The 27,307-nt window shown below is 41.4% G+C and overlaps 1 protein-coding gene across 1 annotated transcript in view; it reads right to left on the bottom strand.

The window, feature by feature from the left end:
• Positions 1-21,319, bottom strand: part of SAMD3 (sterile alpha motif domain containing 3) — a 38,659-nt gene extending 17,340 nt beyond the window's left edge. The window contains exons 1-4 of the mRNA XM_010282635.1: positions 21,241-21,319; positions 20,288-20,480; positions 5,931-6,116; positions 5,545-5,629 (exon numbers count right to left, since the gene is read on the bottom strand). Of these exons, the coding sequence (XP_010280937.1) occupies positions 5,545-5,629; positions 5,931-6,116; positions 20,288-20,480; positions 21,241-21,319 (543 nt within the window). The remainder of the gene's footprint in view (positions 1-5,544; positions 5,630-5,930; positions 6,117-20,287; positions 20,481-21,240) is intronic.
• Between the last annotated feature and the right edge of the window lie 5,988 nt (positions 21,320-27,307).

Below are 27,307 nucleotides of genomic sequence, written 5' to 3'. Positions count from 1 at the left end.
AAATGGTTTCCTTCATTAGTCAAGGGCATATGACTTTAAGGGTTAACTTTGGTGTAAACCAGAATTCAGTGAAAGTAGACGAAGTAGCACAGTATCTTTCTCCGCAGTGAGCCTGATATGCCTGCCTTTCTCACCCACGGCATACGGATGGGAGGGTCTCTTAAGAGACGGTGGTGAAGGCAGCGTGACCTTGTCTTTCTCCTGCTGAACATACTGCTCCCACCTCCCTAGGGTAACCAGCTGGCTCACAGGCCCTCCATCCCAAAAGCAAGACCTCCATTAATGGTGAAAAATGGCAGGGGAAGAGCTATGAGAATGCAGCCCCTCTGGTGGCATCTACCTCAGCTCTTCTTCAGCAGACCTGGGCCAGCCAGGGCAGGTGTGCCCCTCCGGAGGGACACTTCCTGCCACCCACCTACGGGCCCTTACAGAAGTATCTTCTGCCAGTCACCCTCGAACATCCGAGAACTGGAAAGAAAACAAACCTATCTGCACTTCTCGTATGTAAGCTCCAGATGTGGGATTCTGCCAGAACAGGAGTCACGTTGTCACCAACCTGAACGTAACGATCAGCCGCAGCGCACAACCGCCCACCCAGTCTTCTCACAAGGCCTCAACTGAGTATTGCACCCAAGCACTGTTTTCCAAAGCAGTGAGGTGACTACATGCCTTGAAAATCCCACTTGCTATCAGCTTGAACCATTAAGGTTCCTAAATATGCTTACAGTTCTGGCCCTATGCATTTACATTTTGATGCAAATACCCCAGCGTTATATGCTTAGCAAAATTTATTTGGAACATCATTATTTTAAGGCTGTTAAGAAACAAGCAAACAAAAACCCTTAGTTTGTTAAGAAACAAGCAAACAAAAAACCTCAGTTTAACACTTCTCGGAAGTGTTCAACAGATGTTAAAATACTTTAAAACATGAACATCCCAGAATACGTTACCAGCTGACAATTTAAATAGCCCCTTGCAGTTTCTTTCTTTTGAAAACCTTTGCTTGGCTAAGAGACATTTTCACTTATTCTTCCACATGAAAGAATATGCTGACACCTATACAGAGCTTTAAATATCCCTCAAAGTTCAAAACAGTCAGCTGTTTCATCCTTCTGTCCTCAGATAAATTAAGAATTTCAACTAAATCTGTTTCTGTAATAGAATTCTCATAAGCACGAGTCCTGTCTCACATGCCTATTTTTCATAAATGAGACTGCGAGCACATACATTTACGTGGTTTCCCTAGCGGGTAATGCATCTTCTAAAAAGGATGCTTTTGTTACCATTTTTGAGCTGATAACTTTATTTTCTATTAATTCCCCATCCCCAAAAAGCCCAGACCGCTCCAGGGAGGTTTACAACGCTTGTAAGGGAGCAGAAGGATTAGTCTGTGCCTATCTGACATAGGAGGGAAAGGATTACATGCAGATTAAAACCAGTAATTTTCTAGCAAATAATCATTTTGTGTGCAGCGGTTACATAAATCGGGCATGTCAGCACCGGGATCCCGGGTCTCACCGGCATCACGGCACGGCTCGGCAGCCCCGCGCGCGCGGCGCGGCTGACGCAAAGCCCGCTGGCAAGCGGTGCGGGTCAGAGCCCCCTCTCTTCTCCTGGCGGTCTTGCAACCATACGATTTCCAGTTGCTGACTGAAATGAAATGAAGTAAGGGCAGTGACTCTTTACAAATGGTTGGATGTAGCCCTTGTAAAAGGAATAAACACAAATAGAAGAGTAGCTTGCCTGTGGTCAAGAAACAGTGTCAGTCCAATTTTATTGTGACTGCTGCGACTATGACCTTGGCTTTTTCTATATAACCTATTTGTCTGTGACGACTGACAAATGCTGCACTGGTTACATTATAGATCAGAAATCTAATAATCTATTTCATGATCAAATGGAGATTAATTTTTTAGAATGTCGTATGTGTTACTTCAGGATAACGTAGTTCTTTAAGTAGAAGCAAACATCATGGGAAAAATTCCTTATGCAAACACCTTAAAGTACTTCTGTCCAAAAGCTAATCTTGGAACAGGGTGGGGAAATTAATTTAATTCCAGGTGCTCCACAGACCTCTTAAATGAGTTTTGCTTTTACTATAAAATGATTAATTTTTTTTTTCATTCTTATTTAGGATTTCAGATTTTTTTTCTTAATTCCTGCTTCTACAGTGACCTAGTAAATAACCTTCCTTTTAAATTCATAGTATACAAGTAGCTTATTCATAACCTTAAACTTATTCATTCAGGATCATTATCATCATTCAGGCTATATTCCATTAGATAGCCTTTTCAAGGGCCAGTGGGCACAGAAGCATATTTTTCTCTACTCACTCCAAAATTAAATAGGAAACCTTTTAACCAAGGAGAGGGAATTATGGATAATCTACTAATAAATCTTGAAACACTAAACCTTTAATAACTTCTCACTGAAACAATATAAGATTGCAAATATTATACTACATTTCTATATAATGCACACATGTTTAAATTACTTGTTTAAAATAGTTTGGAGTTGTAAATAAAAACTGTCCGGTATTTTGGGGGAAAAAAGTTTAAAAAAATGGAATGTTCAAAGTTTTGCAAGTATATTTTTTCCTGTCGTGAAAATACTGGTGTAAATTTAGGCGTTCATAGGTTTGATTTTTTGTTGGTTTTCCTCGTAAGTTTTCCAGCGGATCTTTCCCCTTTCCCACTTTTCCAAGCCATTTCCTTTCCATGAAAATGTCGCAACAAGAGTGCTGACATTTCCGGTTCACCGTTTCTCCAAGTTTTTCATTACATCGAGATCTTTCTGTTCTGTTCTCGGTCAGGAGAAAAAGCTAATTCTGGAATGTCAGGATCTCTCAGGGGATGAGCTTTCCCTTTTCTCAGCCAGAACGCCCTTCGGGCTGCCCCGGCCCGCCCACGCCACGTGCGTCCTGACCGTGGAAGGACCCAGAAGAGTTCCCACTGCAACCTTCCCCCAGCCAAGACACATCCGTTTCTGGTGATGGGCTCCAAACCATAAAACTCATGAGTTAAACATAAAATCACACCACTGACACGCCTTCTCAGGGCTTCTTATTAAGAAATTCAAAAGTCTGAATACTTGAAAACATGTTTGTTGGTGTTCTCAAGAAACTCAGATAGCTTTATTAATCTACCAGTCCTGGAAACCATCACTCTGAGGCCTGCCCAGCCGAATTGCCATGGTCGGCGTGTTCCCTTCTCCAGCCTTACGACGCACCAAGAGGAGGGGGTTATCCCTCAGACACAGACATCTGCGCACAGCCGGTCGCCCGAGGCTCCCTTTGGAGTCCACAGAAAGAAACAGGAACTTCCATAATGCTGTTCCTCTCTTCCCAATGTAGACATCAGAACCACATTATATGAACTGCATCTCCAGATGTTTATGTACGTTATTAACTCACTCATGTAACTAGCGTTTTTCCTTAAAATACTGCTCTCATGTTACAGTTTTCCTTTTCCACCCTTACCATCAGCCCCCAAATGAAGAGCTGTCTGCTTTACCTCTGAATTATTTTACTGATGATAGTTTTCTTAAATACTTCCAGTATACTATTAAAAAATTGTAATAATAGCCATCTAATTATTAACACATTTAAGGGATTCAGAACCCCTCAGTAAGTAATATTTTACGTCTTACAAAACCTGTGATTCGACACTGTTACCAGGAACAGCCAGCAGCAGTTCTTATAGCCTCATGCTAGCCTGGGGCAATTTTAAAAGAAAAGCCTACAAAAAATGTCACTTTTGAGCTGCTGAAGACACTTCTTCTGAGAAAGGATGAAAGAATGGTGGTGAGCCAATTTTTTGGTTGTTGTTCATTTGTGTCTTAAAGGTGTATGAATTCAGTTTTACTGCAAGCCTCATTCTGACTGGCTGTGCATATGGTGTAGGGTTTGTTTTAAGCCGTTGCTGTTGTAACACAACTATCTCAGATCAGGAAAAAAGAAGTATTTATAGCCTTTATGATCGTGAAGGAAGCACAGAACATCTAACAGAAGGGCCAACAAAAATGGTAATTCGTTCTCACCCCCTCCTCCAAACTTAAGTATACAGATGTACACCTTTGGTGCATTTTTCCCTGCCTCAACCCAGGCAGTGGAGAGGGGCTGGCTCAGAAGCGTTAGACTAGCAATATTGCAAACTGCTAATCCCAGCTTCCTCGCTTACTAGGGTAGTTTCTTCCAGATATGCTTTCTAGTAAGGATGAGAGAAACATCAAAAGATAAAGAACAACAGTCTCTGCCCCACCACGTGCCCCACCACTTCTGCCAGCACCGATTCTGGGGAGCAATGACCCATTTCCCAAAGAATGGAGTTAGAAGTAGTTGCACTCAGTCTCTGGTCCTGCTGCAATTAAGTCTTTTGAAAACCTAGATAAGAACCTGTTTAAGAACAGTTTTTTTTAAAAAATTAAGGGCTGTAAAAAGGTCTTTGGACCCAACCTGCACCCAACCTGCTCCCTTTCACAAAGGGAGCCGGATGAAGCTGTAGCATTACCCAGGACCCCGGCCATGGACCCCCAGTGGGTTATTCAGAGAGGAATCCCAACCGAAAATGAAGGTGGACTCTTGCGCTCTGATCCTTCTGCTCCCTCTCTCCTCTCTAAGATGTGTTTGTTTTCTTTAGTCCCTTCCCTCCTACAATGCCTGGGCTCAGGGGAGAACTAGAATAGCCACCCTTTAATCCTCACTTATCTTTTTTTTTTTAACTCTCAGAATTATTTTGCTTTTTTCAGTAACTGCATGAGATATATAAATATATATGTTTAAAGGTAACAATCTCCACTGAGTCTCACAAGCTTTTGCAAGATGCTATAAATGGATCACATGGCAAAGCAACGATGCGAAGTCAAAAGGTGAACACTGTCCTCTGAGACCACAGATATTTATACTGGGTCACAAGAGTGTAAAAATGTAGTTCAAATTTAAGTCATCTTCTTCCACTGCGTTCTGTTATGTCCCCACCAAGATACCAACCAAGTTTTAAAAGAATTATTTTTTTTTTAATTAGGGCTAGATTCCCAATATACTTAAACCAGTAGTGTTACTGCCTGCTGCAGCTAGATATTTAACAGACAAGCTATCATAGCACATTGCAAGAGCATCAGTCATATGTTAGTCCTCATAGAGACAATTTTCTAAAGGTTTGACTTCTTTGTTTTTAAAAACAAAAATAAGTCACATTTAAGTTTATCCTTTGGGAGAAATCAATCCAGAAAGAAACTGTACCCAACAAGCAACCAGGGATTTCATGTACATGTCTGCATGATCTCACAGTGGCTTGGAGGAATGGCTGTAACTGGATTCATCTTTAATGAATATAATGAAATAAGAGTGTGATTTGCCAAACATGTCAAAGTGAAGCTTACAGCTCTGAATAGAGCCGGTATATAAGAAATCGGTATCGATTTCCTCTGAACTAGGTTAATTTCTTGTGATTATGTGGGAAAAAAAACCAACAAAAAACCCTACAGCACAACAAAGAAACCCAACGACTGTATTTCTCAAGTCGGAATACTCTTTACAATACTTACAAAGCCATTCCCGTCTTCATCAAGGAACGGGTATGCCTGCAGCAGAGCACTGACAACGACGTTGTACTGCTGACTGTTCGGATACCTGTGCAAACAGGGTGGAGATGTAAAAGAAGTACTTGGTATTCTAGCGAGTATTCGACGCTGGAGTCTATACAGATATATGTTAAACTGACTATTTCCAGGACTATCGATCCTCTTCCAAGTAACAGAGGGAGCAGCTCTAAGGTTTGCATGAAGCCTTCCTGTTGGCTTCAACAGGTTTCAGGCTCTTACCCTCCTCTATTTTAGCAAGAATATTAGAGAATGGCTCTACATTCATTTGAAAGTTTTCTTCTACAGCCACTTGGTAATGCCCACAAATAACTTCAACAATGTTTACTCACAGTGATCCTTCTAGGTATTTTGTCATGTCTGCTTGTAAAAATTCAATAATCCTTATTCTCATACTGTGATCAGGGCATTTTTTTTCTGCCAATATGCACTTGACATCGTAAGGGAAATTTGGCAAAGCGTAAGAACTTGTCCACTGCAACGTCTTGTATCTTGCAAAAAATGATTTCAGATTTTTTCTGTAAAAGAAAAGATTATGTTATCATGATCGCACTGTTCTTCTATGGGAATGCATAGAAAGAAAGAAAAATACAAGCAAAAATTCAACACAAAGGAAAGTTATTACTATGGAAATCTGAGGCTTGCTCTCCTGGTTTCTACATAAGGAATACCCACAAAAGCTGCAATCAAAACACATGGGGTTAAAACCAGATGTCAATTGTAAAATGTTTTAATCAGCAGACGCTAGAAGGTGGTCCCTAACTGAAAGCAGAAGGCAGAGCGGAGGAAGTCACCAGGGACTTGCTACTGCTGCAAAATAACTTTATCTGTCATCATTTGTTTCCTGCCAGTTCTGCTAACTGACTTGTGAGAGTAAGCTGAACAGCTTAATTGGATAAAATACTATACAGGACATTAGCTAAGACTGTCGTCCCAAAGAGGAAAGCGGCGAAGGGATGACGGCAGTTACCATCAGCACAACGGCTGGAAGCAAGGCAGACACAGCCCCTAAGTACCTACAAGCTCCCGTCCCAAGAAGACCACCACCACTGGCTACCCAAGTGCTTCCCACTTCCAGAGAGCCTGCCAAACCCTAATTCTGAAGGAACACAGGGAAAAGTAGAGATAAATTGAGCTAGAAGTCAAAGGTCAAGAGCCACCTAAAGGGTGAAGTGGTTCTGGCAGCTCCAGACAGTTTTCCAATAGTAGTCCAGACCCAATAAAGAAATTTAAAATGAGAGATGCTAAAGACATCTAAATAGTCTTGTTACGTATGTGGTATCACTGCAATTTATGTTTACTTTGATTTAAATTGCTCTCTGTACATTGGGAAGTTTTTCTATTCAGCTTCTTTCAGATAAGGATGTAAAAAAAGCTCCTTGGTAACCAAAATCTTTGGGCTGGCAAAATCAACTGCAATACCAATGGAGGAGCATTTGCAGGAGCTTAGCTTATACCACTTTGAAAGATTACTATATCTGGGAGGCAGATATAGTATATTTTGGGCCCCTACAGCATTAGTTATAGCCTCAATAGCTTCTTGAGTAGGTTAGCTTGTAGCTCTCATAACCTTAGGAGAGGCTGCTGCCTCTCCAAGCTCACCAAATTTTATGGGACACAGATGGTTAACAGTGGATGCAAACTGTAATGAACTTCTGCTAGTACTTTGCAGTCTCAAAAGAAGGAAAATCTGTGTGAGATGTAGACAAACATATCCACACAGACACATTCATGTCCTTTTTTGGTGATAAGTTAATACACAAACGGGAAAATAAAACCCAATCCTCATTCTGGAATCACTTGGAAATCCCTCCGATGCAAATAAAGTGCAGATGCTCAATGAATCATCAGTGAGGACCCTGTAAGTTTGCATCCTGTACTTTCACCAACTTTCACTGATCAATGTGATGTAACAAACAGGCTGCACGTTACTACATACTTTTTTGAACATGCTGTCATTTAAACTAGCTCAAAGATGTACAGAAGTTTATAAAGTACAGTAATTTGCAGCTGAGCAGCACTGATATTCTGATATTCCTGTTGTTGCTAACACCAGTGACGCTGAATTGCCGTTTTGAAAAGTAGAATGGTTTAGCAGGTTCAGTTCAGGCAAACTGAACTGCACTCATTTCCTTGAAGAAAATAAAATCTTCTTGGAGTTGGGACGGCTAATAGGCATGGAGGCATGGTTACTCTCCCCTCCACCAGTCCCTTCACATTTGCCAGAGCAACAAAAATACTCCAAATTCCATTTCTCTTCAGCCTTACCCGACGCAGAAAATACTCCCTTGCTGTCCAAACAAAATCCAAAAATTCCTTTAGTCTCCACGGTGCAACAGATTAAATATTTTACTAGCTTTTGCCGAAACCGTTACTGTTAGGCAGTCATGTTAAATACGCGCAGTAACATTTTACAATGAAATACAGATTTGTTTGAAAAGAGATACAACTCCACACTAAACTTTATCCCCAGAAAGGCTCACATGCAAACTTGTTTAACCAAAAGAACAGTCCAGTTAAACTGTACGTGCACTGGGATTTACGCATACAGCCAAGACCTTCCTTGGTTGTGGAGAACAGCATTACAGCTAGAGCTTTAGGTACAAACAAATACAGCCTGTTTCTAACCATCTCTCTCTGGTCTTCTAGCTAACCTGAGACACAGAGATAAGATCAAGACCCCCAGTACAAATTCCTACATCTTTTCTTTTCTCTCGGTTCTTAAGACATTTGATGCTGCAGCTAAGTCAATCCAATAGCTAGCTGCCGCCAAATGTCAGTCCCCCTCTGCCCCGCTCTTACAGGTCTCTGCCCCTTTCTTACTGGTACTGGGAAGCCTCTAAGCCTGCAACAAGTTACTTCAAGGAGCTACAGTGATGAATTCTTCATTTTTATTCTGAGTTTAGTTTTCTCATTGTTCAGGTCCCCAAAATGAGCTGAAACAAATACCAGTGCAGATAAAGCAAGCTTGTCTCCTTACGTTTAGCTGCAATATGGAACTGCATCCTAAGAAGCCTATCCTCAGCAAGGACACAACTAATCACAGAGCTTTTGACCACTCAGCTTTTGTAGATGACCGTACTGTACCAAGTCACGGCACCGTTTCACACAGCTATTTCTTTCTTTGGCTCCATTACAGCCTTACACGGCTCACGCACAGCATGTGTACTGAGGCATGAAACTATAAAATAACATCATTTTAGGAGGAGCCGTTTGTCTCCTCCAGCTGGAAAAGAACGCCCCCAAAACCAAAATAAAACCAAAATAACAACCCCCAAAGCCCCCACCTATTTGAATTATATGACCCCTGGGATCCCTAATCCTGGGGAATATCTTGTTTTACTGCCAAGAAGGAGAAGATTTAACACACTTGCAGCATTGCCCAGAGCATTCGATGAAGATTTTAGATTGCACTGGAGCAAAGAGTGGTGAGAGAACACAGCATCATAGTCTCAAAACTCAGTGTCCTATGCAACCTCACGCAGAGAGACAGAGCTGACTGAATCAGCTGTAATGAGTCAGTAAAAATAATCTTGTCATCAAGATAGACAACTCAGTCAAGATAGCTGCGCAAAGTGCAGTAGATACCTAGAAACAGGTTCAAACACTAGATCATTGACTTTGTAATTTTTTAGCTTCTGAGCAATAAAAAGGATCAGTTTCCTGCATCTAGTTCATTTAGGAAAAAAGGTTACTTAAAGGCCAACTGAGCACACGCATAAACAGGCTGTGTACCACAAGCTTTTCTTATTGTCTACTTTAGTAAAGTCCATGAGTCTATGGTACTCATTGCTACATCTTGTATCAGCTCAGGTCCCAGTAACTCAGAGGACATCACAGTTGAGCAGAACCTTTCGGACATCAATGGTTTCCATGTTCAGCATGACCACATAGAACTTAGCACATGGGTGGACCCCCAGTAGATTCCCATTTTTCACAGGTGACGGTTTAGCCTTTCACGTGTCTGCATCAAGCATCAGCAAGAGACTCTGGTCTGAAGATTTGTAGTCTGGGAAAAAAGTCCACATTTACAAAGCCAACGAAGAAACAGAAAAGAGAATTTACAGATGTGAAGGGAGGAGAAGTCTGCAGCTGTAGAAAATGTTCCTTTTCCCTAACACTTGCTTAATACGCTTTCCATTGTATGTATTTAAGGTTTTAAAGGTTGTTTCCATCAAAAGGAAGACATGATGACAGATGATTAAATATCAAAAGAAACTCTTTCTCCTCTCTCAATAGTAGGATAAAATAGAGCACTCTTTTCTATTCACAGATCCGAGATCTGTACTTGAAAGCTTCTCATGCCTTTCTCTTCCCGTGCTTCACTGCCGCTTCCTACTTTCCAGCACAAATGCACAGTTTCCCAGTTATTCCCTAGAGCCTGGGATTTTGCAGGCTACCTACTGCTTGATGGTGTCTTTTTCTTTTTCGGTTCCCCCTGGACGTAGGGGCAGGTATCCTTTAGACTGAACGTGGAGCTACCCGCAGCAGCGTTAGCTGCGGCAAGGCCGGGGCGTGGGAGCCGGCAGACACACCGTAGCCGCCCGCTTCCTACAGCGGCCACGGGTCCAGCTTTCCCGGCGGTACCCTTGCTACAGAAATCATCAGGTTCAGCACGAGCACAAAGTTACAGACAAAATTAATCAGCTTTAAAGGAAGTTTGTGAGACGCAAACACAACCGTCTTCTAGAGGGAGTTAAGATTTTTTCGCCGGTTTCCATTCGGAGGAGCTGCGTCGCGTAAGTGGAGGCTCTGCACTCCCATCTCGTGCAAGGGCAGCAGCTGCAGTTACAGCTGGGGAAGAGAAAGGGCTCCTTGGGGAATCCGACTGGCAGAACTGCCAGCTCAATCAGGCCATTTTAAAGAAACAGGGCTTATTTGCATTCACCCAGGTAAGATTTGTTATACTGTATCCAAAGTGTTATGTATTTGGCGGTTTTTTTTGTTGTTTTTATGATTTTGCTAGATCTTAACAAGAAAATGCAGTTAGTATCTCCTGCAAGTAATTTATGAGGCTTTGCCCATTTCTGGTGTGGAAGAAAGGAGAGCTAATTTTTTTTTCCCCCCCTATAAACTTTCACGGAAGGCTCACAGTACCATATTAGTAAATTCGGCTCTGCTGACCTCAAGTGCTCCAAAACTATGAGTCCAGGTGCCTTGACTTCCAAAACATTGAGGCAATAAGCACAGAGAAGATATTATAGATATTATATAGAAGAGTCTTCTAGTTTAATTTGTTAGTGTTCTTAAGCTTCCTGCTGCAATGACAGAGACACGAAATGCTGACTTAAAAAAATGACAGAAATTCTCTCAACCATACCAGTTGGAAACCTAAAATTAAAGAATCTCCCCCAAACCCTACACAAACCAAACCCCATAGATAGTCCATCTTCATAAAAACTGTTATAAATATTGAAGTGAAATTATAAGGAATCATTAAAATAAAAAATAAATTAGTTTTCTATTATGATAAATCATTCAACAGAGGAATCCACTACTGAAAGAGTAAATATCTTCAGAAGCATTGAGAGAGATTCATAGAAGAAAGATTCAATCAAGCACTGTTAAAAACAATGGGTGAGATGCAATTTATGGTTTTAGAATCCCTAAATATTATTCGTTGTAAAAGTCTAATCAAAGGAAGCATCCGATGTCTGTAATTCCGAACAAAACAGACAGAACTACTTTTCTTCTACTACTGACCGTTGTCAAAGACTTAACTTTTTTTTTTTTTTATGGCTGCTTTTCATGTCCATGTGAACTAACTGAAAAAAAGATCACCACACCTTCTAGAAATAATTCTGATGATGTCAACAATAATGTTTCTGCATAGAAAATAAGAAACTCTTAAGTTATATGAAGAGGCACAGCCCAGCTGAGATCTTCTTTGTAGGACTATAGTTGCATATGTGTATATACGTATGTATATAAAAGTAGTATTTGCTTTCTTGTGTAAAGGGAGGAAAATAATCTGAAATAATTGACTAAGCGACAATTAGTCAGGCTAGCTACTCTCTCTTTTCTGTCTTCATTTTAAAGCATGAGCATAAGTGTGTTTCTGATAAAACACGTTAACACAGACCAACAGTAGCGATGTGTGGGTAATGGGGAAGCAAAGGAAGGAGCTCTATAAAGACCTTAGCAGAACGGCACGTCACAGCTGGAACACACCTGAGGTGCCGCTGCCCAGCGGTCAGTGCCGCTGCCTGCGGCGCGACCGGACGAGACGCGAGACAGCTACGGAGGTGAAGAGCATCGTTAACGTGGCTCCGTCCTCCGCTCACCTCCCGTCCCCACCAGTGGGGTGCTGCTAGCTCAAACGTTGCACTAGTGCCCGCTGGCAGGTGTCCGACCTCGAGAGGGCTTGCAGCAGGCAACCCCAAACCAGCTTCGCTGAGCCAAGGGATGAACGGTGGTTTGCAGCCATGCAGGCCAGCACTGCCGTCTCGGAGTCGGGAGCCGAGTTTATTTTAAGACAAATATTCCAATTCGTTGTCCTTGGTATCAACCCAAATTTATGTGGGCACCAGCACCAATATACTGTCAATGCTGGCAATGGCCTTATTGGACTACGAACACTTATCAGGCCCAGGTTTAGTTGGACACTGACCACATCTTCCAAATTTGCAGCGAACAGAGAAGTTCAAGGCTGTCAGGGCTGGCCAGAAGATCTGCTATCCTGCTTGTGCGTATAAGCCTGCTCTGCGCAAATTACATCAAGGTATTCGGACAGTAAATCTCTTTACACAGCACTCCAGAACTACAGAACGTGCTTTTATAGAAAGAATAAATGCACAAATAAACCTGTACCAGGACATCACTCCTGAAGGAAAACAGCTGGACCATCGTACTGGAAAGACTGAGAAAGGGATATGTTAGGGATGTCATTTGGATAAACAAACACCTTGAGGAAAGGCAGACAGGACATATAAACCAACCAATAAAACAGTTGGTTTTTCACAGCAGTGTCAGGTATTTACAAATAATGACAACCTCTGTCTTAGCAAGAAGATAAACACCAGGCTGCCAGGAGCCATCAAACTGTTGGTACTTTGACACAGAAAAGCAGGTATAGGGGAAATGTATTTATTGCATCACCCTTTGTAGCTATCTTCTTATCTTCACAAAAAAGCACTGCTTCAAGATTAATCTTCTTCAGAGATTAACAAAAAGACTGACTGTTTTCACTTCTGTGGTTGCCAGCAAAGCTTAGTCCGCTGAGGTAACCTGCAAGCCTCATCTGGTTATATGTATGCACAATTTTGATACATGAAAAATAAAATTATACAATTGCTGCATCCACTTACTCTTTATTTTTCATTTAAACAATCTTCTTTGATATTTTTGTAATACTTAGTAATACGGAAAAGTGTATTTAACACAGTTGTTAGGACTATCTACACAGGAAAGACACAGAGAAACTTTGAGCCAATTGACCAGTGCTAATAATCCATAAAAGCACCCACAAATTCATTTCAAGCAAAAGCATGCCAGTTATTGAAGCTGTAGTTGCATGGGTCTTTTGGGAAAAAACAACAACAACAAAAAAACCCCCAAAACACCACAAACAAACCACCACACAAAACAACAACAAAAAACCAGACATAAAACCCCCAAGCCCCAAAGAACATGGCGGGGGGAGGGACACCAACCAAAAACCAAAACCCAATCAGCACAAAAAGTTCTTTTTTTTTCCAGATGGGATAAATGAGGAGACAAGAGGCTATAAGTGTAACCCTGGACAAATATCAACCTTTTGAACTGTACATTTAAACCAACCCCACTGAATTAAACTAACCCCTGGCAGAACGGATTCCAAAAGTGCTTATGTGAACTGCTCTGCCAGCAAATAAATGGGTGAGGTGGGAAATTCCACTAGAGAAAAGTGGAAGTTGTTATTGTTCTTAGCTGCTTTTCCAGATCTGGCCTGGCTGATGAGAAATGGGTACCTGCCCTCCTTCTTACTCAGGATAAGGCAGTCCAGAGTGTTTTATTTGCAGAACCACCTCCTTATATTGCTACAGCTTCACTTTCTTCCCTTTCCCTGTTAGGTTGGGGGGGGTGGGGGGGTGGCAAGAGACACATGCACATACTTTAAACATTCCAAATTTAAAGCAATGGGAAAAACCCACTACTTGATCTAGCAGAAATATCAGATTAACGTTATGTCAAAATACAAAAAATAGCCACCATTCATCTCCTGTGAAAAACCACTTTTCGCCATGGCACATAAATCCATAGATTGGAACTTGAGTGAAAAAACAAACCAACCCGCCAACCCAGCTTTCAAAGTAAATATATTAGCAGAATAGACAGAGGGGTTAGTTTTATACTCTAGGCTAAGAATCTATCATTGCATTATAGTGAAAAGAAACTTCTTCTGTTTCCATAACGGAATTTCTAAAACAAACGTCTTATTCAACCCTTCACAACCTGCCTATAGCTGGCATAATCCCCCTCAAGCATATAAAAGGCTAACGTTTTCCATCAGTTGTTGAAAATGCAGTAAGTGATCAGGCAGAAAAGGAAAAAAACCCAAATACCAAACCTAAATTCTATAGTATCGCATTTATCAGTGCGGGTCAAGTCATAGGCATATCTGAACAGCAGCATTCACCTCCAGAAACAGTCTGTAGCTGGGGACGAACCTAGTGCAGCAGGTAAAGGATGCCAAGGGCTGTTCAGTCCCATCCTCAGTCTCAGCCAGTTAAAACAGCTGTTTTGGAGGAAGACAGTCGCCAGCTTCTCATCTGCCCTATAAAGAGAAGCCCTCATAAAATTTACTCAGGTCTTCAAGACTACAAATCATCACAGCTCCACGGACCTTCAGGGCGTCTGCTGCTTCAGAGAAGGGGCACTTCCACTTACAGCAGCAGATTTCCCCCCTCTTCTGCTCCTTCGCCCCGGGGTGAACTGGCCCTGCTCTTCGGCAGCCCCTTTCCCTCCCACGGGCCTTCGAAAGCCACTGCTGACGGCGTTTGCTGAGGACATTGCCTAAAGCCAGCCTATCCTGGGTTACGCCGATCCACACGACCCATTTAAAACTCTCTATACAGCACAAGGCAAATTACTCATCATTAATTAAAAATAAGCCTCCGTTGGAAGTACAGGCTAAAAACCATCATTGTAAGATCATTTTAATGGCTTATTCTGAGGGTTTTAAGTGATTTGGGGTTGTTTCGCTGGCAGCGATGCTGACAGGATCTTTGAGTTTGCAGTGTTTTGGGGGTTTTTTTTGGTTTTTTGTCCTTTTGAAGCTCGTAACAGGACTTTATTTTAAAAGCGTTAACTATGCGATACACTAAGCCCTCTCCTCTGTTCCCAGACAGCCTTATCCCCAACTCCTTGTTACTTTTTTAGAAGTGATAAAATAGACGTTTTTACAGAAAGACCTCCCCTTATCTCAGAATATCAGACTGATGGTGAAGCCATCAGTCACATCTATGGGGGAGAAATTATAGCAGGCAGGAATAAAGGGGGACAGTGACCAGCAGAGAACGCTTCGCAAACAAGAAAACAATTGCCTTGGAAGAGGAACGGGACTCTTTCAACACTAACTGCCCAGCTCAAAGGGGAAAGCATGCGCAGGAAAAAAAAACAAAAACAAAACACGCCACACCCCAAAACCTCCTTTCCTTGCCTCCAGTTTTTAAGGAGGCTCATTCTGATAGCCAAGGAAAAGGAGCGTGCAAATGGAACCAGCATGCCTACCTTCCCAAGTGCTATATTTAAGGTGCACCAAGCACACAATTTTTTTTATAGCCATATTTCACTCTCTAATGATTAATTTGCCAGATTGCTATTGAAAACACATCTGTAAGAGGATCTTTAAAAACTAGATGAGTAAAGACAAACTTGTGTCTTACCCTCTGCATGAGGCAACATGAGATAGTGAGCAAGGACTGAGTACGGAGAACAGAAAAAACGCCATTTAACTATTGCATTCAGTTGAATCCTAATAAATTTCTGCTCCTGCTCTTTTCTAAATATACCTGAACCCGGCCTCCAATAATTAGGATGACTTTTTATAAAGTATTTGTTTAGTCTTAATGAAGAAAAAGAAGTGTTGATGTCATTTTCAAAAGGTAAGTAAAATTTAGTAAATGCATTATAAACTCACTTTTGCTTTAGCACTCTGTGATCAATTAGTCCCTCTTTTTCAATTGAGGACAGATATTTTTTTGGCTCCACAGGACCAGAAGAATTTAACATTTGTCTGTCAGCCACCCTGAAACAAAAACAAAACAAAAAAAGGATTTTCACTGTCAAGTTTTGTGTAGCATATAGAAAAGAGGTATTTTAGGGTTCTAAAATGCCAGCGGCAGAAATAGAAGAGGAGAAAAATTAACATATTGAATAGTCATGATTCTACATCATGCTGATGTCTTAATCAATCTCTCAGTCCAATTATCGAAGTCTGACAAGCTAAAAGGAAAATTGTAAATAATACTGCCTAGTGATATTCTAATTATTACAGAGTTACAAAACCCAAGAAAATAAACTTTCTTGGCATTGCAGGGTAACTGCCATCTTCAGCGCCTGGCATGTCCTCGTTTCTGGGAGCAATTAACCATTACGATATGATTTAGAGTATTGTAAGGTGGTTTCTATTCAATTAGAGTCTTGAACATGCTTTTTTTTCCTGAGGGCTAAGCCCATCTTGAACTTTTGGGTAAGCTTTTCATTTCTCCAACCACTCTAGAAGATCCCTGAATGTCACCTGGTCTCACATCCCTCTGTTCCTGGCTATTTGTTCCAACTCTAGCCTGTTACTAGCACCAAAAAATCCAGATACCCACTTCGCTATCTATGCGTCAGTCTAAACCACTGCTTTCCATTTAACCTGTGCATCTACCTCTCCCTCTCCTCATTTTCCTGTTACTTCTTCTTCACCCTTTGCTTGTAGAAGCCAAGATCAACGGTTTTACCCTGCACTGGGGGAAAGGCAGAGCTAAGATATGCGCTACTATTATGCTGCCAAGAATTCATGGCAGTCATCAACCGTTTTTTTTTGACTTACAGACAACAGGAGAGGCTGGTAACAAAGCTGGTACCTTTGCTAGCCAGATGCTAGAGGCTCCATTCTTCCCTGGGTTTGTAATTTTTTGCCATAATCAGTTAGGCTTTGCTCATTCAAAGCTAAAGCTACTGGGGAACAGGGAACACGATTACAGGCATTGTTCAGTGGTAGCACATTGTGTACATCCAGATGTCAATCAACATTGAACACAGATTCACTTCACTCTACCAACAGACTCTCCAACTTCTAACCAAATCAATTAGGAAACAGCACAAAAGAGTTCTAATGAGGCCACCCACTAAGGTGACATTATCAGAAGTTTCACTATTGCAAATGCTGGTGCTGAAGCCTTCCCAAGACTTGCTAGAACCAGGCTTAGGGAAATGTAAACACACAATGACATATGAAGCCTCCCCAAAGTTATGACACCTTGAAGTCTTCTTTTGGGGTGGTATGGCTTCCTTTCTATACCCCATTTCTTCAGAGTCTCTGAACTCTGAAGATGCTTTATAAACTGTTCCAGACTCAGCTACACATGAAAGGCTATTATTGGAAATGTCATTAATGTTTACCGAGTTTATAAGGTGAATTTCCCCTTTTCGTGAATCGATACATCTCTTTTTCAGCTACCCAGTTAAAACCAGAAAAATCCAGTGTGTTCTCTATGTGGCTCCTAGAAACAATCAATCTTGGAATTGGAAGACATCTTCATATTTACCTGGTAACATCTGCGTGAGCTCCTCATATGCACATAAACACAGGTTCTACTGCATGACCCAGAACACTTCCACCTTACCAGTGGCAGACACAAGATGCTGTTTCCATGTCCTAATCCAAAATGCTGGAGGTGCAAGTCACGTTCGGTGTTCCTTCACAAGTCCATTACTTCTGCACAGAACCTGTTCACCTAGCATACTCAAAACTCCATGTCCAGATGACTTTATTTTCTGTTCCGAGCAGAGAAGTCAGCTGAGCACCGCTCACACGCAGTGAGAAGACATGGTAAGGACACCAGGCTAGAGAGGTGGCCATCCAGGAGCGCACCAACAAGCACTGGGGATAGCATTCATGTGAGAAATACAGTAGGGAAATACTGCTGGCAACCCTTGGAAGCTCCACAGCAGTTTCAGCTGGCCCGGGAGACTACTATGGTGCTGCTTTCTCCCTTGCCCCTTTGGCAGGGCAAGCCCTTCTCCACCCCGGCACTGGTACCGGCAGGGTGAGCTGGTCCTGGGAACTGGCCTGGCTGAGAAATAATTCTGCAAAGCAGGTTGGTGGCTGGTTTTCACCCAGGCTCAAGCACCCCAGGAGAAGGGCTTGGAACACACAGACTCAGTTTTCATAGTCATCCCTTGCCACTGTGGGACCACACACACTCAGCTGTGGACACTACTAGCTGTGAACCTTAGCACACTGACGTTCCTCATGCAACCAAGACTGCAGTTCAGCCTGACATCACTGAGCAACACAGGAGACATGAGGTCACTTCACATATATCGTGGATGTACGAAATTTTGGTTTTGTCACACATTCTGTTCCTCTGTGTGAAAGCAGCTTACAGAAAAAAAAGAATTACGTTACTTCAAAACAGTGTCTTGTACACTTTATTCTAGTCATGAGTCCTTGAATTAGGTCAAAAGAAATTATTCTTACAGGATTTTGTTCAAGATTTACTGAACAGACAAAAACATTTCAAACTACATCACCAAGACAAGCACTCCAGAGTTAAGAAATGAGAGTTATAGCTACCTGCATATGAGGTTACAGCTTTTAGTTTTACAATAAAATACTATTTTTACTGTAGGATCTCTCTCATTATTCTATACCCCAAACTACATAGAATAGCTTTATTTTTTACTCATCCTAAAATACATGACTGAATGCATTTCTTAAAGAAGCTTGAGTTTTATTCTGTGGTTCTTGCCTCTGACACAGATGTTTCAGAAAGAGCAGCTTATTTACCTAACTTCCCTGTAAATAGGGGAATACCAGCATCTTATTTTCCAGGCAAGATGACTAGGTAAGGAGAGATTTTACAGTAAAATATATCCACTAATATTTGAGATTGCCACCATTTGATTTTTTTTTTTTTTTTTGAGTCTGCAGAACTTTACAGAAAAGCTGGTCCTCACACTACCGCAACTGCACATTCTTTGTGAGACAGTAAGGCCTAACTTTCAGAACTTGAAAAGAACACAGGGAACAGTCACACCCAAGATGCAGTCTAGCCAAACGTCCCTGACAAAGTCAAGGATGAAATCTAAATATCCAAAGCAGCATTCAAACTGCCCTAAGGATAAGGACATGTTTTCTTCTGAACCCCCCTGCTGAAATCATTATGTATCTATCTAATCTACCACACTTTGGATGAAGTACAGGGCCCACACAGTGTTCTTCTTCACAGCAGATACCTGCTCTACCTTCAAAGAGGGAGCTTTCTATACGTCAAGTGATGCAGGACTCTGGTGCAGAGAACTGAGACTGGCTGTGATTCCATACTTCAGGTCTATGATAAATCATACATGCAGTGACATTGTCTTCTTCCTGCACCCCTCCTTCACTCCAGTGATGCAGGGGTTCCATAAATACTTCTACAAGGGCAAGAAGATGTATCTACATGAGCAGTTTAGTTCTGCTCATGACTGCAATTTGGTTGGAAATAACCCAATCATCACCATTTACCATGCTTTGGTTTGCACTGTGGAGTCATCTCATAGTGCACAACCTGGACTCCTTTTGGATGAAGGCAAAAGCTACAAAAAATGCTCTACAGATCTACTTCTACTGGGCTACTCCTGTCTACTAATGCAGGCTTAGTGCTACAGTCCTTTCCTTCAAAAAACAGCATTTTACATCCACAGAAAGCTATTCTTGACTGTCAGGATTCTTGGGCTTAGGAGACCACTCTGAGAGCTCAGGATGTGTCTCCTCAGCCAAGACATCCAGAAAAAATAATCCTGCAAGACTTACAATAGATCAGAATGAAGGGGAGGGGTGGGGAGGAACCAAACCAACTGACCCACCAAGCCCACACCAAAACACTCAACCAAAACTACCATGAACAATCTCTGCTCACCCATCAAAAGAAACCCCAAACAAACAAAAGTAGTAACCCTGCTCATCCAAGACCCAGAACATACTCAGTGAAGACAATCTCTGTACAATTTGTTTTCTAATAAAAAAATAAACATCTATCTAGTTCCACACAGTGGGATTATCAAATGCTGATACCTAGATCAAATTCAGAGCTTCCTTGGAGAGACTGAATTCAAATACAGCTGTGACAAACACTATCTCTGGCTAAATCATTATTTTACTCCAAGGCCTGCAAACATTTAACAGTAGGTAAGTGCTTCAAAAGCTTAATATCACAAATACAGAAAATGTTAGCTGTAGTGAAAGTTTGACGATGCTTCTGCAAATGAAAACTAGGTCCTAGAACTGGAAATGAAGAGCAGTTTAAATTAATTAATGGTGTTCAGGAATGTTGATGCCCTGTTTAAAACCACAAGGTAATAACCTTATTTTGAATTTCACATATTGTTGGAGATATTGCCAGTGTAAAAAAAGTTAGAACTTACAGCTGAAGAGCTAGTAAATGCCAGTTTTAAACAGCTATGAAAAGAACTATACCCAGACTGATATTCTCCATGCCATCTACAGACTCACCCACTGATTACTTCTGGAAACTTTGGAGAAGCTGTTTCACAACAGCTTGTTGTAAGGAATTCTACCCCACTCTTTTGTTGCTGGTATTTATTAATCAGGTCCATCAGCACCGCCTGGTGCCCGATCTTCTTCACCAGCTGCTGCACCATACGATCATTAAGAGCCAGAAGAGCTGCTCCACTTACTTCTTCTTCTGCAGATTGAAGGGGATTAACTGTAAATTTAAATTACTGTAAAATATCTTTATCATGACAGTAACATTCTGTATGCCTAAAAACATGATGATGGAGGACAGGTCAAAGGCAAGGGTGCTTTCTACTGCTGATGGTCTTCTTCAGCTGCTACATAGATGATGTTTTAGCTACTGTCCTTTCCCGAGCAGTGCCATGAGTCCCAGTCACTGGCCAGACACCTTCCCCTGACAAAGAGCCAAGTCTGAAACATACAGAAGCTGTGACCTGACTACTTTAATGCATTAAATCAGGCCTTGCTTAGACAGCAAGACTGTTACTTCATTAATGAAGGAAAGTGAACTTTGTAAGAGAGCACACAACAAACAGCCTGTTCACATAAACAGTTTCTCATGCACCCTTTTGCAGAGTGTTTATACACTCAGACATAAAACATTTACGCACTACAGTTGCATTATTTCAAAAGATTTATACAATATAAAATAGGCCCTGTTAAGCCTTTTAAACTGCCAGCTCTGATTCAAGGTGTATCTATTTATACTGAGACTTAATCTCATCCCCCAGCATTTCTCAGAGACTTCATAATAAATCTGCACACTTATTTTGATTTATTGGATCTACAGCAGTTCTCATCCTAATAAATTTCTATAAAAGTCTGAAGTTAGCATATATACACATGCTCCAAAACAAGGCAGGCAGTGCCAATTAAAGGCACAGAAAGAAATATTAAACAAACCCCACACAGACAACAAAAATGCTTACCACGAAACTTAGGAACTAGTTCTCCTAAATTTCTCTGTCTCAACCAGTTGCAGACTTGATCAACCGACCAGTTTTCCATCTTCAGGTGTTGCAATGCTAAATTGCACTGTGAAATGAAAAGAGGATTATTTTTATGCTGAACTCTATACTGAACTCCAAGATTTCATAAGGAAAAAAATGCACTTAGCAAATAATGTTACATTTACATGGTCTGAATAAAACCAGTGCAAAATAATCCAACTAATGCCTGTTGCAAGTAACAGTTTCCTTAGATCCCTCTCTTCTCTTCACTTCACCTCCTCTCCCTTCCCTGCTTTCCCTCTGCTCTAAGAGACAGCCTCATTCCTTATAAAACACGACCTGCGCCAGTACCATTAACACCCAGGTTTCCACACAGAGAAGAAAAAAAGTGTGAAATTCATCACCACCACCACGCTCATCAGGAAATGGCTGACATTTTACAGAAAGAAAAAAAACAACCACCAAACTTCCATCAGAGAAGAGTCTGTCACATATATGTTTATAGTAAATCAAGCACTTTAACCCTCTCTGCACCACTGAGCAGGTACTCAGGCAAATACTTAACCCTCAGTCACGATCAATTAGGGGCGATAAAGCTCCTGGAAAATGGAGGGGAGGGGACTGTTCCTCCTGTTCTTTGCTAGTCCCATCCTTCAGGCTCCAGCTCCCTGGGGAGATGCAGCGGGCGCCCGGGGAAGGAGGAGCGCCGGGAGCCGATCCCGGGAACCGGCGGGGCCGACACCGACCCCTGGGTGGATCGATCCAGCACGTACCGTGTGCCCCTTCCCCCAAAATCAACAGCATCCTCCTCACGAGAAGGCTACTTATCAAGACAAAGCTTGTCCAACTCTGCCAACTCCTTGGCAGCAGAGAAGTCCCTGCGAGGGTGACTTTCTTAGTGATGTGTTTTAGCTCTGCTACACCAAGGAGCACCGAGTGCTCCGTGACTGTGCTTGCAAACCACAGCAAACAACATTAGAGGAAATTATTGAAGCAATTTTTTCAGACGAGAACACGAGTATCTGGCATCGTTGGCCAAACATACACTGCACTGCAAATAAAAAAAAAACCAAAACAAAAAAAAACCCAAAAAACGCACCATCCTTGAATAAAAACATTTCCGTTTTCATCCTTCAACAGCAGAGACCCCCAAAATAGATGCACTTCAAAATAGATGCTCTTGTGCTAGGAGGCTTCAGCAACTTAAAAGGGTTAAGTTTAAGAGGAACGTCCTTCTGAATTGCACGAGTGGATTTAATTTGATATGACAACAGTAGCCATACAACTCCTCCCCCAGGCTAAGCAGCAATAACAGGGTGTGAAAAGTCATTATTTGTTGAGAACTCTGGTGTAAATTAAAAATCACACCTTCCTGTCACACTTCTTACTCCCTTGCAAAGAGTAGGGCGGAAAAAAAAGCCTTCAAAAACTCGAAAGATAAAACCGAATGCAAAGCAGAAAGATACTTGCCTTAGCAAGCAAGCAGTGTAAAAGTAGAGAGATACATTAAAATGGTGGAAAGGTCACTGCTTCATCCTATAAGAAGACTAGCATCCTGGAACAGTCCTGCGAATGCAGACAGGCAGATTCCAACATTTCGAAAAGTGTCAAGCGAACTACAGCCATGCACCACAATATGCACATTTAGCCCTGTGTGGCTAACTCTACAGCAAAATGTCCATTTGCACATGGAAACACAGGCTGTACACTTTAGGCGGGGAATGGAAGTGATGACAGTTTAGAGCCTATTTAAAAAAAAAAAAGAAAAATCAGATTATATGTATTAAGGGTCATTACACACAAATACTTTGAAATGCTTCTCAAAAGTGATTTCTCTTTCTTGCATATACTATAGATAAAGGAGCAAGGAAAAGAGCACACCAGTCTTCTAGCAGCATTATGGAGGCAACGAGAAAGACTGAGCACGGATGCTGATGTTTGTCTTCATTAATGAGTCTATTTATTACAGTAGTGTCAAAAGACTACCCAATGAAGGGTTCTCTGTGCTCAGTGTGGTAAAAAAAATTGAATAATTCTATTCTTCAATCAACTCTTAAAAGTCAGAACAACAAAAAAAAAGGCAAAATTTTAAAGACAGATGGTATTTAGCAATTTACAGCATAACTTTAAGTCAAATTCAGAACAGTTCTAAGTGTGAGTGCTCCCTGTCTGTTAATAAATACAGCCAATCATTGGGACCCATTTCTTCAAACACCTAGGGTGAATGTCTATCATTAGGACTTAACCATCCCCAGTTAATGAAATTAAGTAATGAAATTAATTAAAATTATTTTTTGCTAGGATGAGTCAGGACAACACTTGCTTTTACTGCAAAATCCTTCAAGACAGAAGGATGAAAATCTTGAGTTTTAATCAGATCAAGCTAAAGACCTACCTATGGTACAGATTTCTGCTGATGTATTTGGTTACACAATAGCAAGAGAGGAGGCTCCTGACTAGCAGATCCATACTGCGCGTGCATTAATTTACTGTGCAGCTTGTTGTATGAGAAGTTATAATGAGCTACCATCAACTTGAAGTGACACTTCTAAAAAAATAAACCTATATGCCAAAACGTTTTAGACAGGAAAAGTGAGTTATTATATCTATTTTACATGTTGACTTGTGAGAGAGTCTATGGCATCACAGACTAGAAATACAACAGCCTTTAACAGGCCTCTGTGGATGTCACTGAAGTCAGAATTCAGGTTGGGTTTAGCACATTTTAGAGCAAGACTGAGGAATGTGATGCGTGCGCATCTATACATCACAGCTATGTGGCGCATTTTGTACAGGGCCAGGTCGCAAAGTTGCAAGCATGATGGGTAGGAATTGGTGCGTACCAAAGACATAAGCAAGGTATGCTGTGTGCATTTTTTTGATGCTCTCCTAATTTGGTTTTATCTTTGTATGCATTACAGAGACTTTATTATTTTCTTTCCACTTACTACCAACCTATTTTTAAAATAATTAAAAATACATTCAAGCAACTTCAGGTAAGGCAGAATATGTCGTCTTGCATCCAGTGCTGAGTTATCATGAACACAGCATCAGTTGTTCACAAACCTTTTCAATAACATATAGGGAAATACTCCAAGGGAGCACTGCTGTCACCTTGCCCACCCCCCGAAGAAGATGCCAACAGCTTCTTGCTGACATTGATCAGGCACACGCTGGCAGGAAGCGTTGCGCTGAACACTCACCGAGATGGCCGAAAGAAGCAATGTGAGGGGAGGGAAAGGAAATTCGAATACCAATGTAGGAGCAAATCTTAGAATGGCCACTTCACTTCTCATTTCGATGCTATTGTAGAGCAAGACACATGCAGCTGCAAGATCAGGAGGCACACAAATGCACAGCAGAGGCAAGGGAAAACCTGTATCACCCAAGAGTAAGGCTATATAAGAAGATCTAGGAAGAAAACATGTACAACCATTACTCAGCTGTAGAACAAGCCAGACAGCCCTTCTAAACCTTGATCAGAGTTAAGGGATATATCAAGGGTTCTGAACATGCCCATCTATTGAGCTTATCAAGCAGACAAGCATGCCTCTGCTGCAGGAATTGACTCCAAAGAATACTATAAAAAATCAACTCTTTCCTTAATATATGTGCTTCTGATTAAATATGCCATTTCTAGTATCCAAGTTTTTTAGTATATGTACTTTCACCTGTACTATCTACAGTGCTACTGAATCAGCAGGATTCAACCCAAGTACCAGGTTCTCCTCTCTGTTACAGCTGTACAAGTTGTTTAGTAATTTGAAAGGACGAAAAGAAAGAGAATTTGGCTGTGCTTTAAGGTGATGTAACAGTCATGCAGATGAGACTCTGTCCTTGCTATCACTGGCAACAGTGCACAAGCCATGAAATAATACATTAATATGTAGAAGAAAATGCCTTTATTTTTTTAGAAACACAACTTCTGGAAATGAAGCCCCTGTAAAATCAAACCCTTTTATATTCAACTTTAAGAAAACTGTGAAATTAAAATTACAAAGTTACTGGATATTGAGAACAGGGAAAGAATCAAGTAAAGGTTAAAAATTCATGAATCACAAAAATGAAATCTCATCTACCACAAAGAAAGCAATCAGACTGAAGATCTTCAGTACAACACAGGGACTGCTTCAGAAAACTAAAGAAAAAAAGTAATTTCTTCTTGTAAGTGATATCACACTGACTTTTCCTTCCTTCCAGAAGTACAAATTTCTCACCAGGACCTGTTGATCATGTCACTGTTTGCTGGCTTAGCAAAGGACTCCAGCTCCTGTCACTGAGCACTGCAGAGACCTCTGACACTGAAGTCCTGCAGTGTGATTCCACAGTAGCCTGAATCACAGCAGCCATAATCCAGCCCTCTTCTTTGCAGCCATCCGTGTGATCATGCAGTCAGCAGCGCAGGCTAAGCTGAAAACACAATTTTTTTGGTAATGGTGGGTTTTGGATGGATCAGTGCCTTTAACCAACTCCCTGGCCAACTGGGTGAAGATAGGTGGTGGAACCATACCCCTAGATTAATTTTTTGTTACAATGCATTTTGTTACAATGAAGATTTCTATCTTAATGGAGCATTGATTTGTAAAGTTAGGCCAGAAACCCAAATTATGAGTAGCAACTATTCCATCTCCAAAAAAATTGGGAAATGTAGCCATCCCCTTACCCTCAAATCATTTTGCTCAAATTGTACTGGCTCTGCTTCTTGCAAGGTTACCCTTGCTCCCATTTGAAGCCCTTTCAAGCTTTCCTGGTGAATAAGACCAGTAAGACATGGAATACTCATAATAACAAGGCTAATCCATTAATTACTGAGAAGGATGGGTACAAGGTTCTATTATGTGCTTGCTCCACACTGGATTCAGAATCATAAACCAGCTCAGAGAGCTGAACCAACAGCCAGTCATAGTGACCTTACAAAAAACGGTTAAGGTTAACTAAAAATAACAGCTTACCAAGCCCATTTGGATGAAAAAGGCTTGATGGCAATTTATAAGTGGTTCAGTTGGCAGATCCCAAAAGGTGCTAATGTTTGACAAAACTGCTCTCTCTTGTTCCTAAGAGAAACCCTTTTAACCTGGCTAACACCTAGGAAGCTATGCATATCCTTACGTGAGTCTGCATAGCTGAACTATGACATAAGTTGGGGCTCCCATGTGGAACCACATGGATACACGACATTTACATGGTTTTCCCAGCAAGCAAGTGATCTAGACAGCACTTACACCTTTGATATACAAGAGGTGTTATAAAATATATCACCTGAATTTTGTTCACATGCTTTTAATTGTTCTTATTCTGTATTACACCCTGCACTGAAAGTAAGATTTTTCAGCCATGTTTAAACAGCGAAGCAACACACCAGTACAGTTGGAATGCATTTGGAAGTGGAAAAAATATGTAGGAGAATTTGTCCCTCAGAACTCCATACTTGCACTGTCCATCCAGATTCACGGGGACTGCAAAAAACAATTGCGCATCTCTTTAAAACAAGTCTTGCACCAGCACAAGGTTTTATCAAGCGTAATAAAAGACTCAATCATGCCCAAAGTCAGGATTTGACCTCTCGCTGGGAAGGGTTTTCACTAGTCTCTGTGAAAGGTACCATCGTCAGGCATGGCCACACGTCTGAGATAGCCCAACCTCAAAAAGAGCTGCTAGCTAGGTCCAGAAATGCTTACCAGGCAGCAAAGAAATAAGAACCTCGACAAAGTTTTTGAATTCTCCTGGCGTTTGATCAGTTGGATGAATCAGCCAGGTAGAGGAGTAAGAGTTACTGGGAAGACATACAAGGAAACCCTGAAATGGAACAAACTGCCCTCATCAGTGAAGACAGGCGGTTGCACAGAGGTTTTGGCCGGCCAGTGAGAACCTGTCCAGAGGCCCTTTTCAGGTGGTCACTGCATAATTGGGGAAACTAGAGCTTGCTACCCCTTATGAATAGTTAGTAGGATGCTCACGGCTCATCAGCGCTTTGAAAGAGTAAAGCAAGTGAACGTGTTTGAAGCACGGGAACCAGCTCTGACCAGCTCAGGCGAAGGCACCTCTG

This window comes from Phaethon lepturus, unplaced genomic scaffold (assembly GCF_000687285.1).
Source record: "Phaethon lepturus isolate BGI_N335 unplaced genomic scaffold, ASM68728v1 scaffold50142, whole genome shotgun sequence".
NCBI classification, from domain to species: Eukaryota; Metazoa; Chordata; class Aves; order Phaethontiformes; family Phaethontidae; genus Phaethon; species Phaethon lepturus.
Note: the sequence above shows the minus strand (reverse complement) of the source record. Positions and strands in the feature narration are given on the sequence as shown.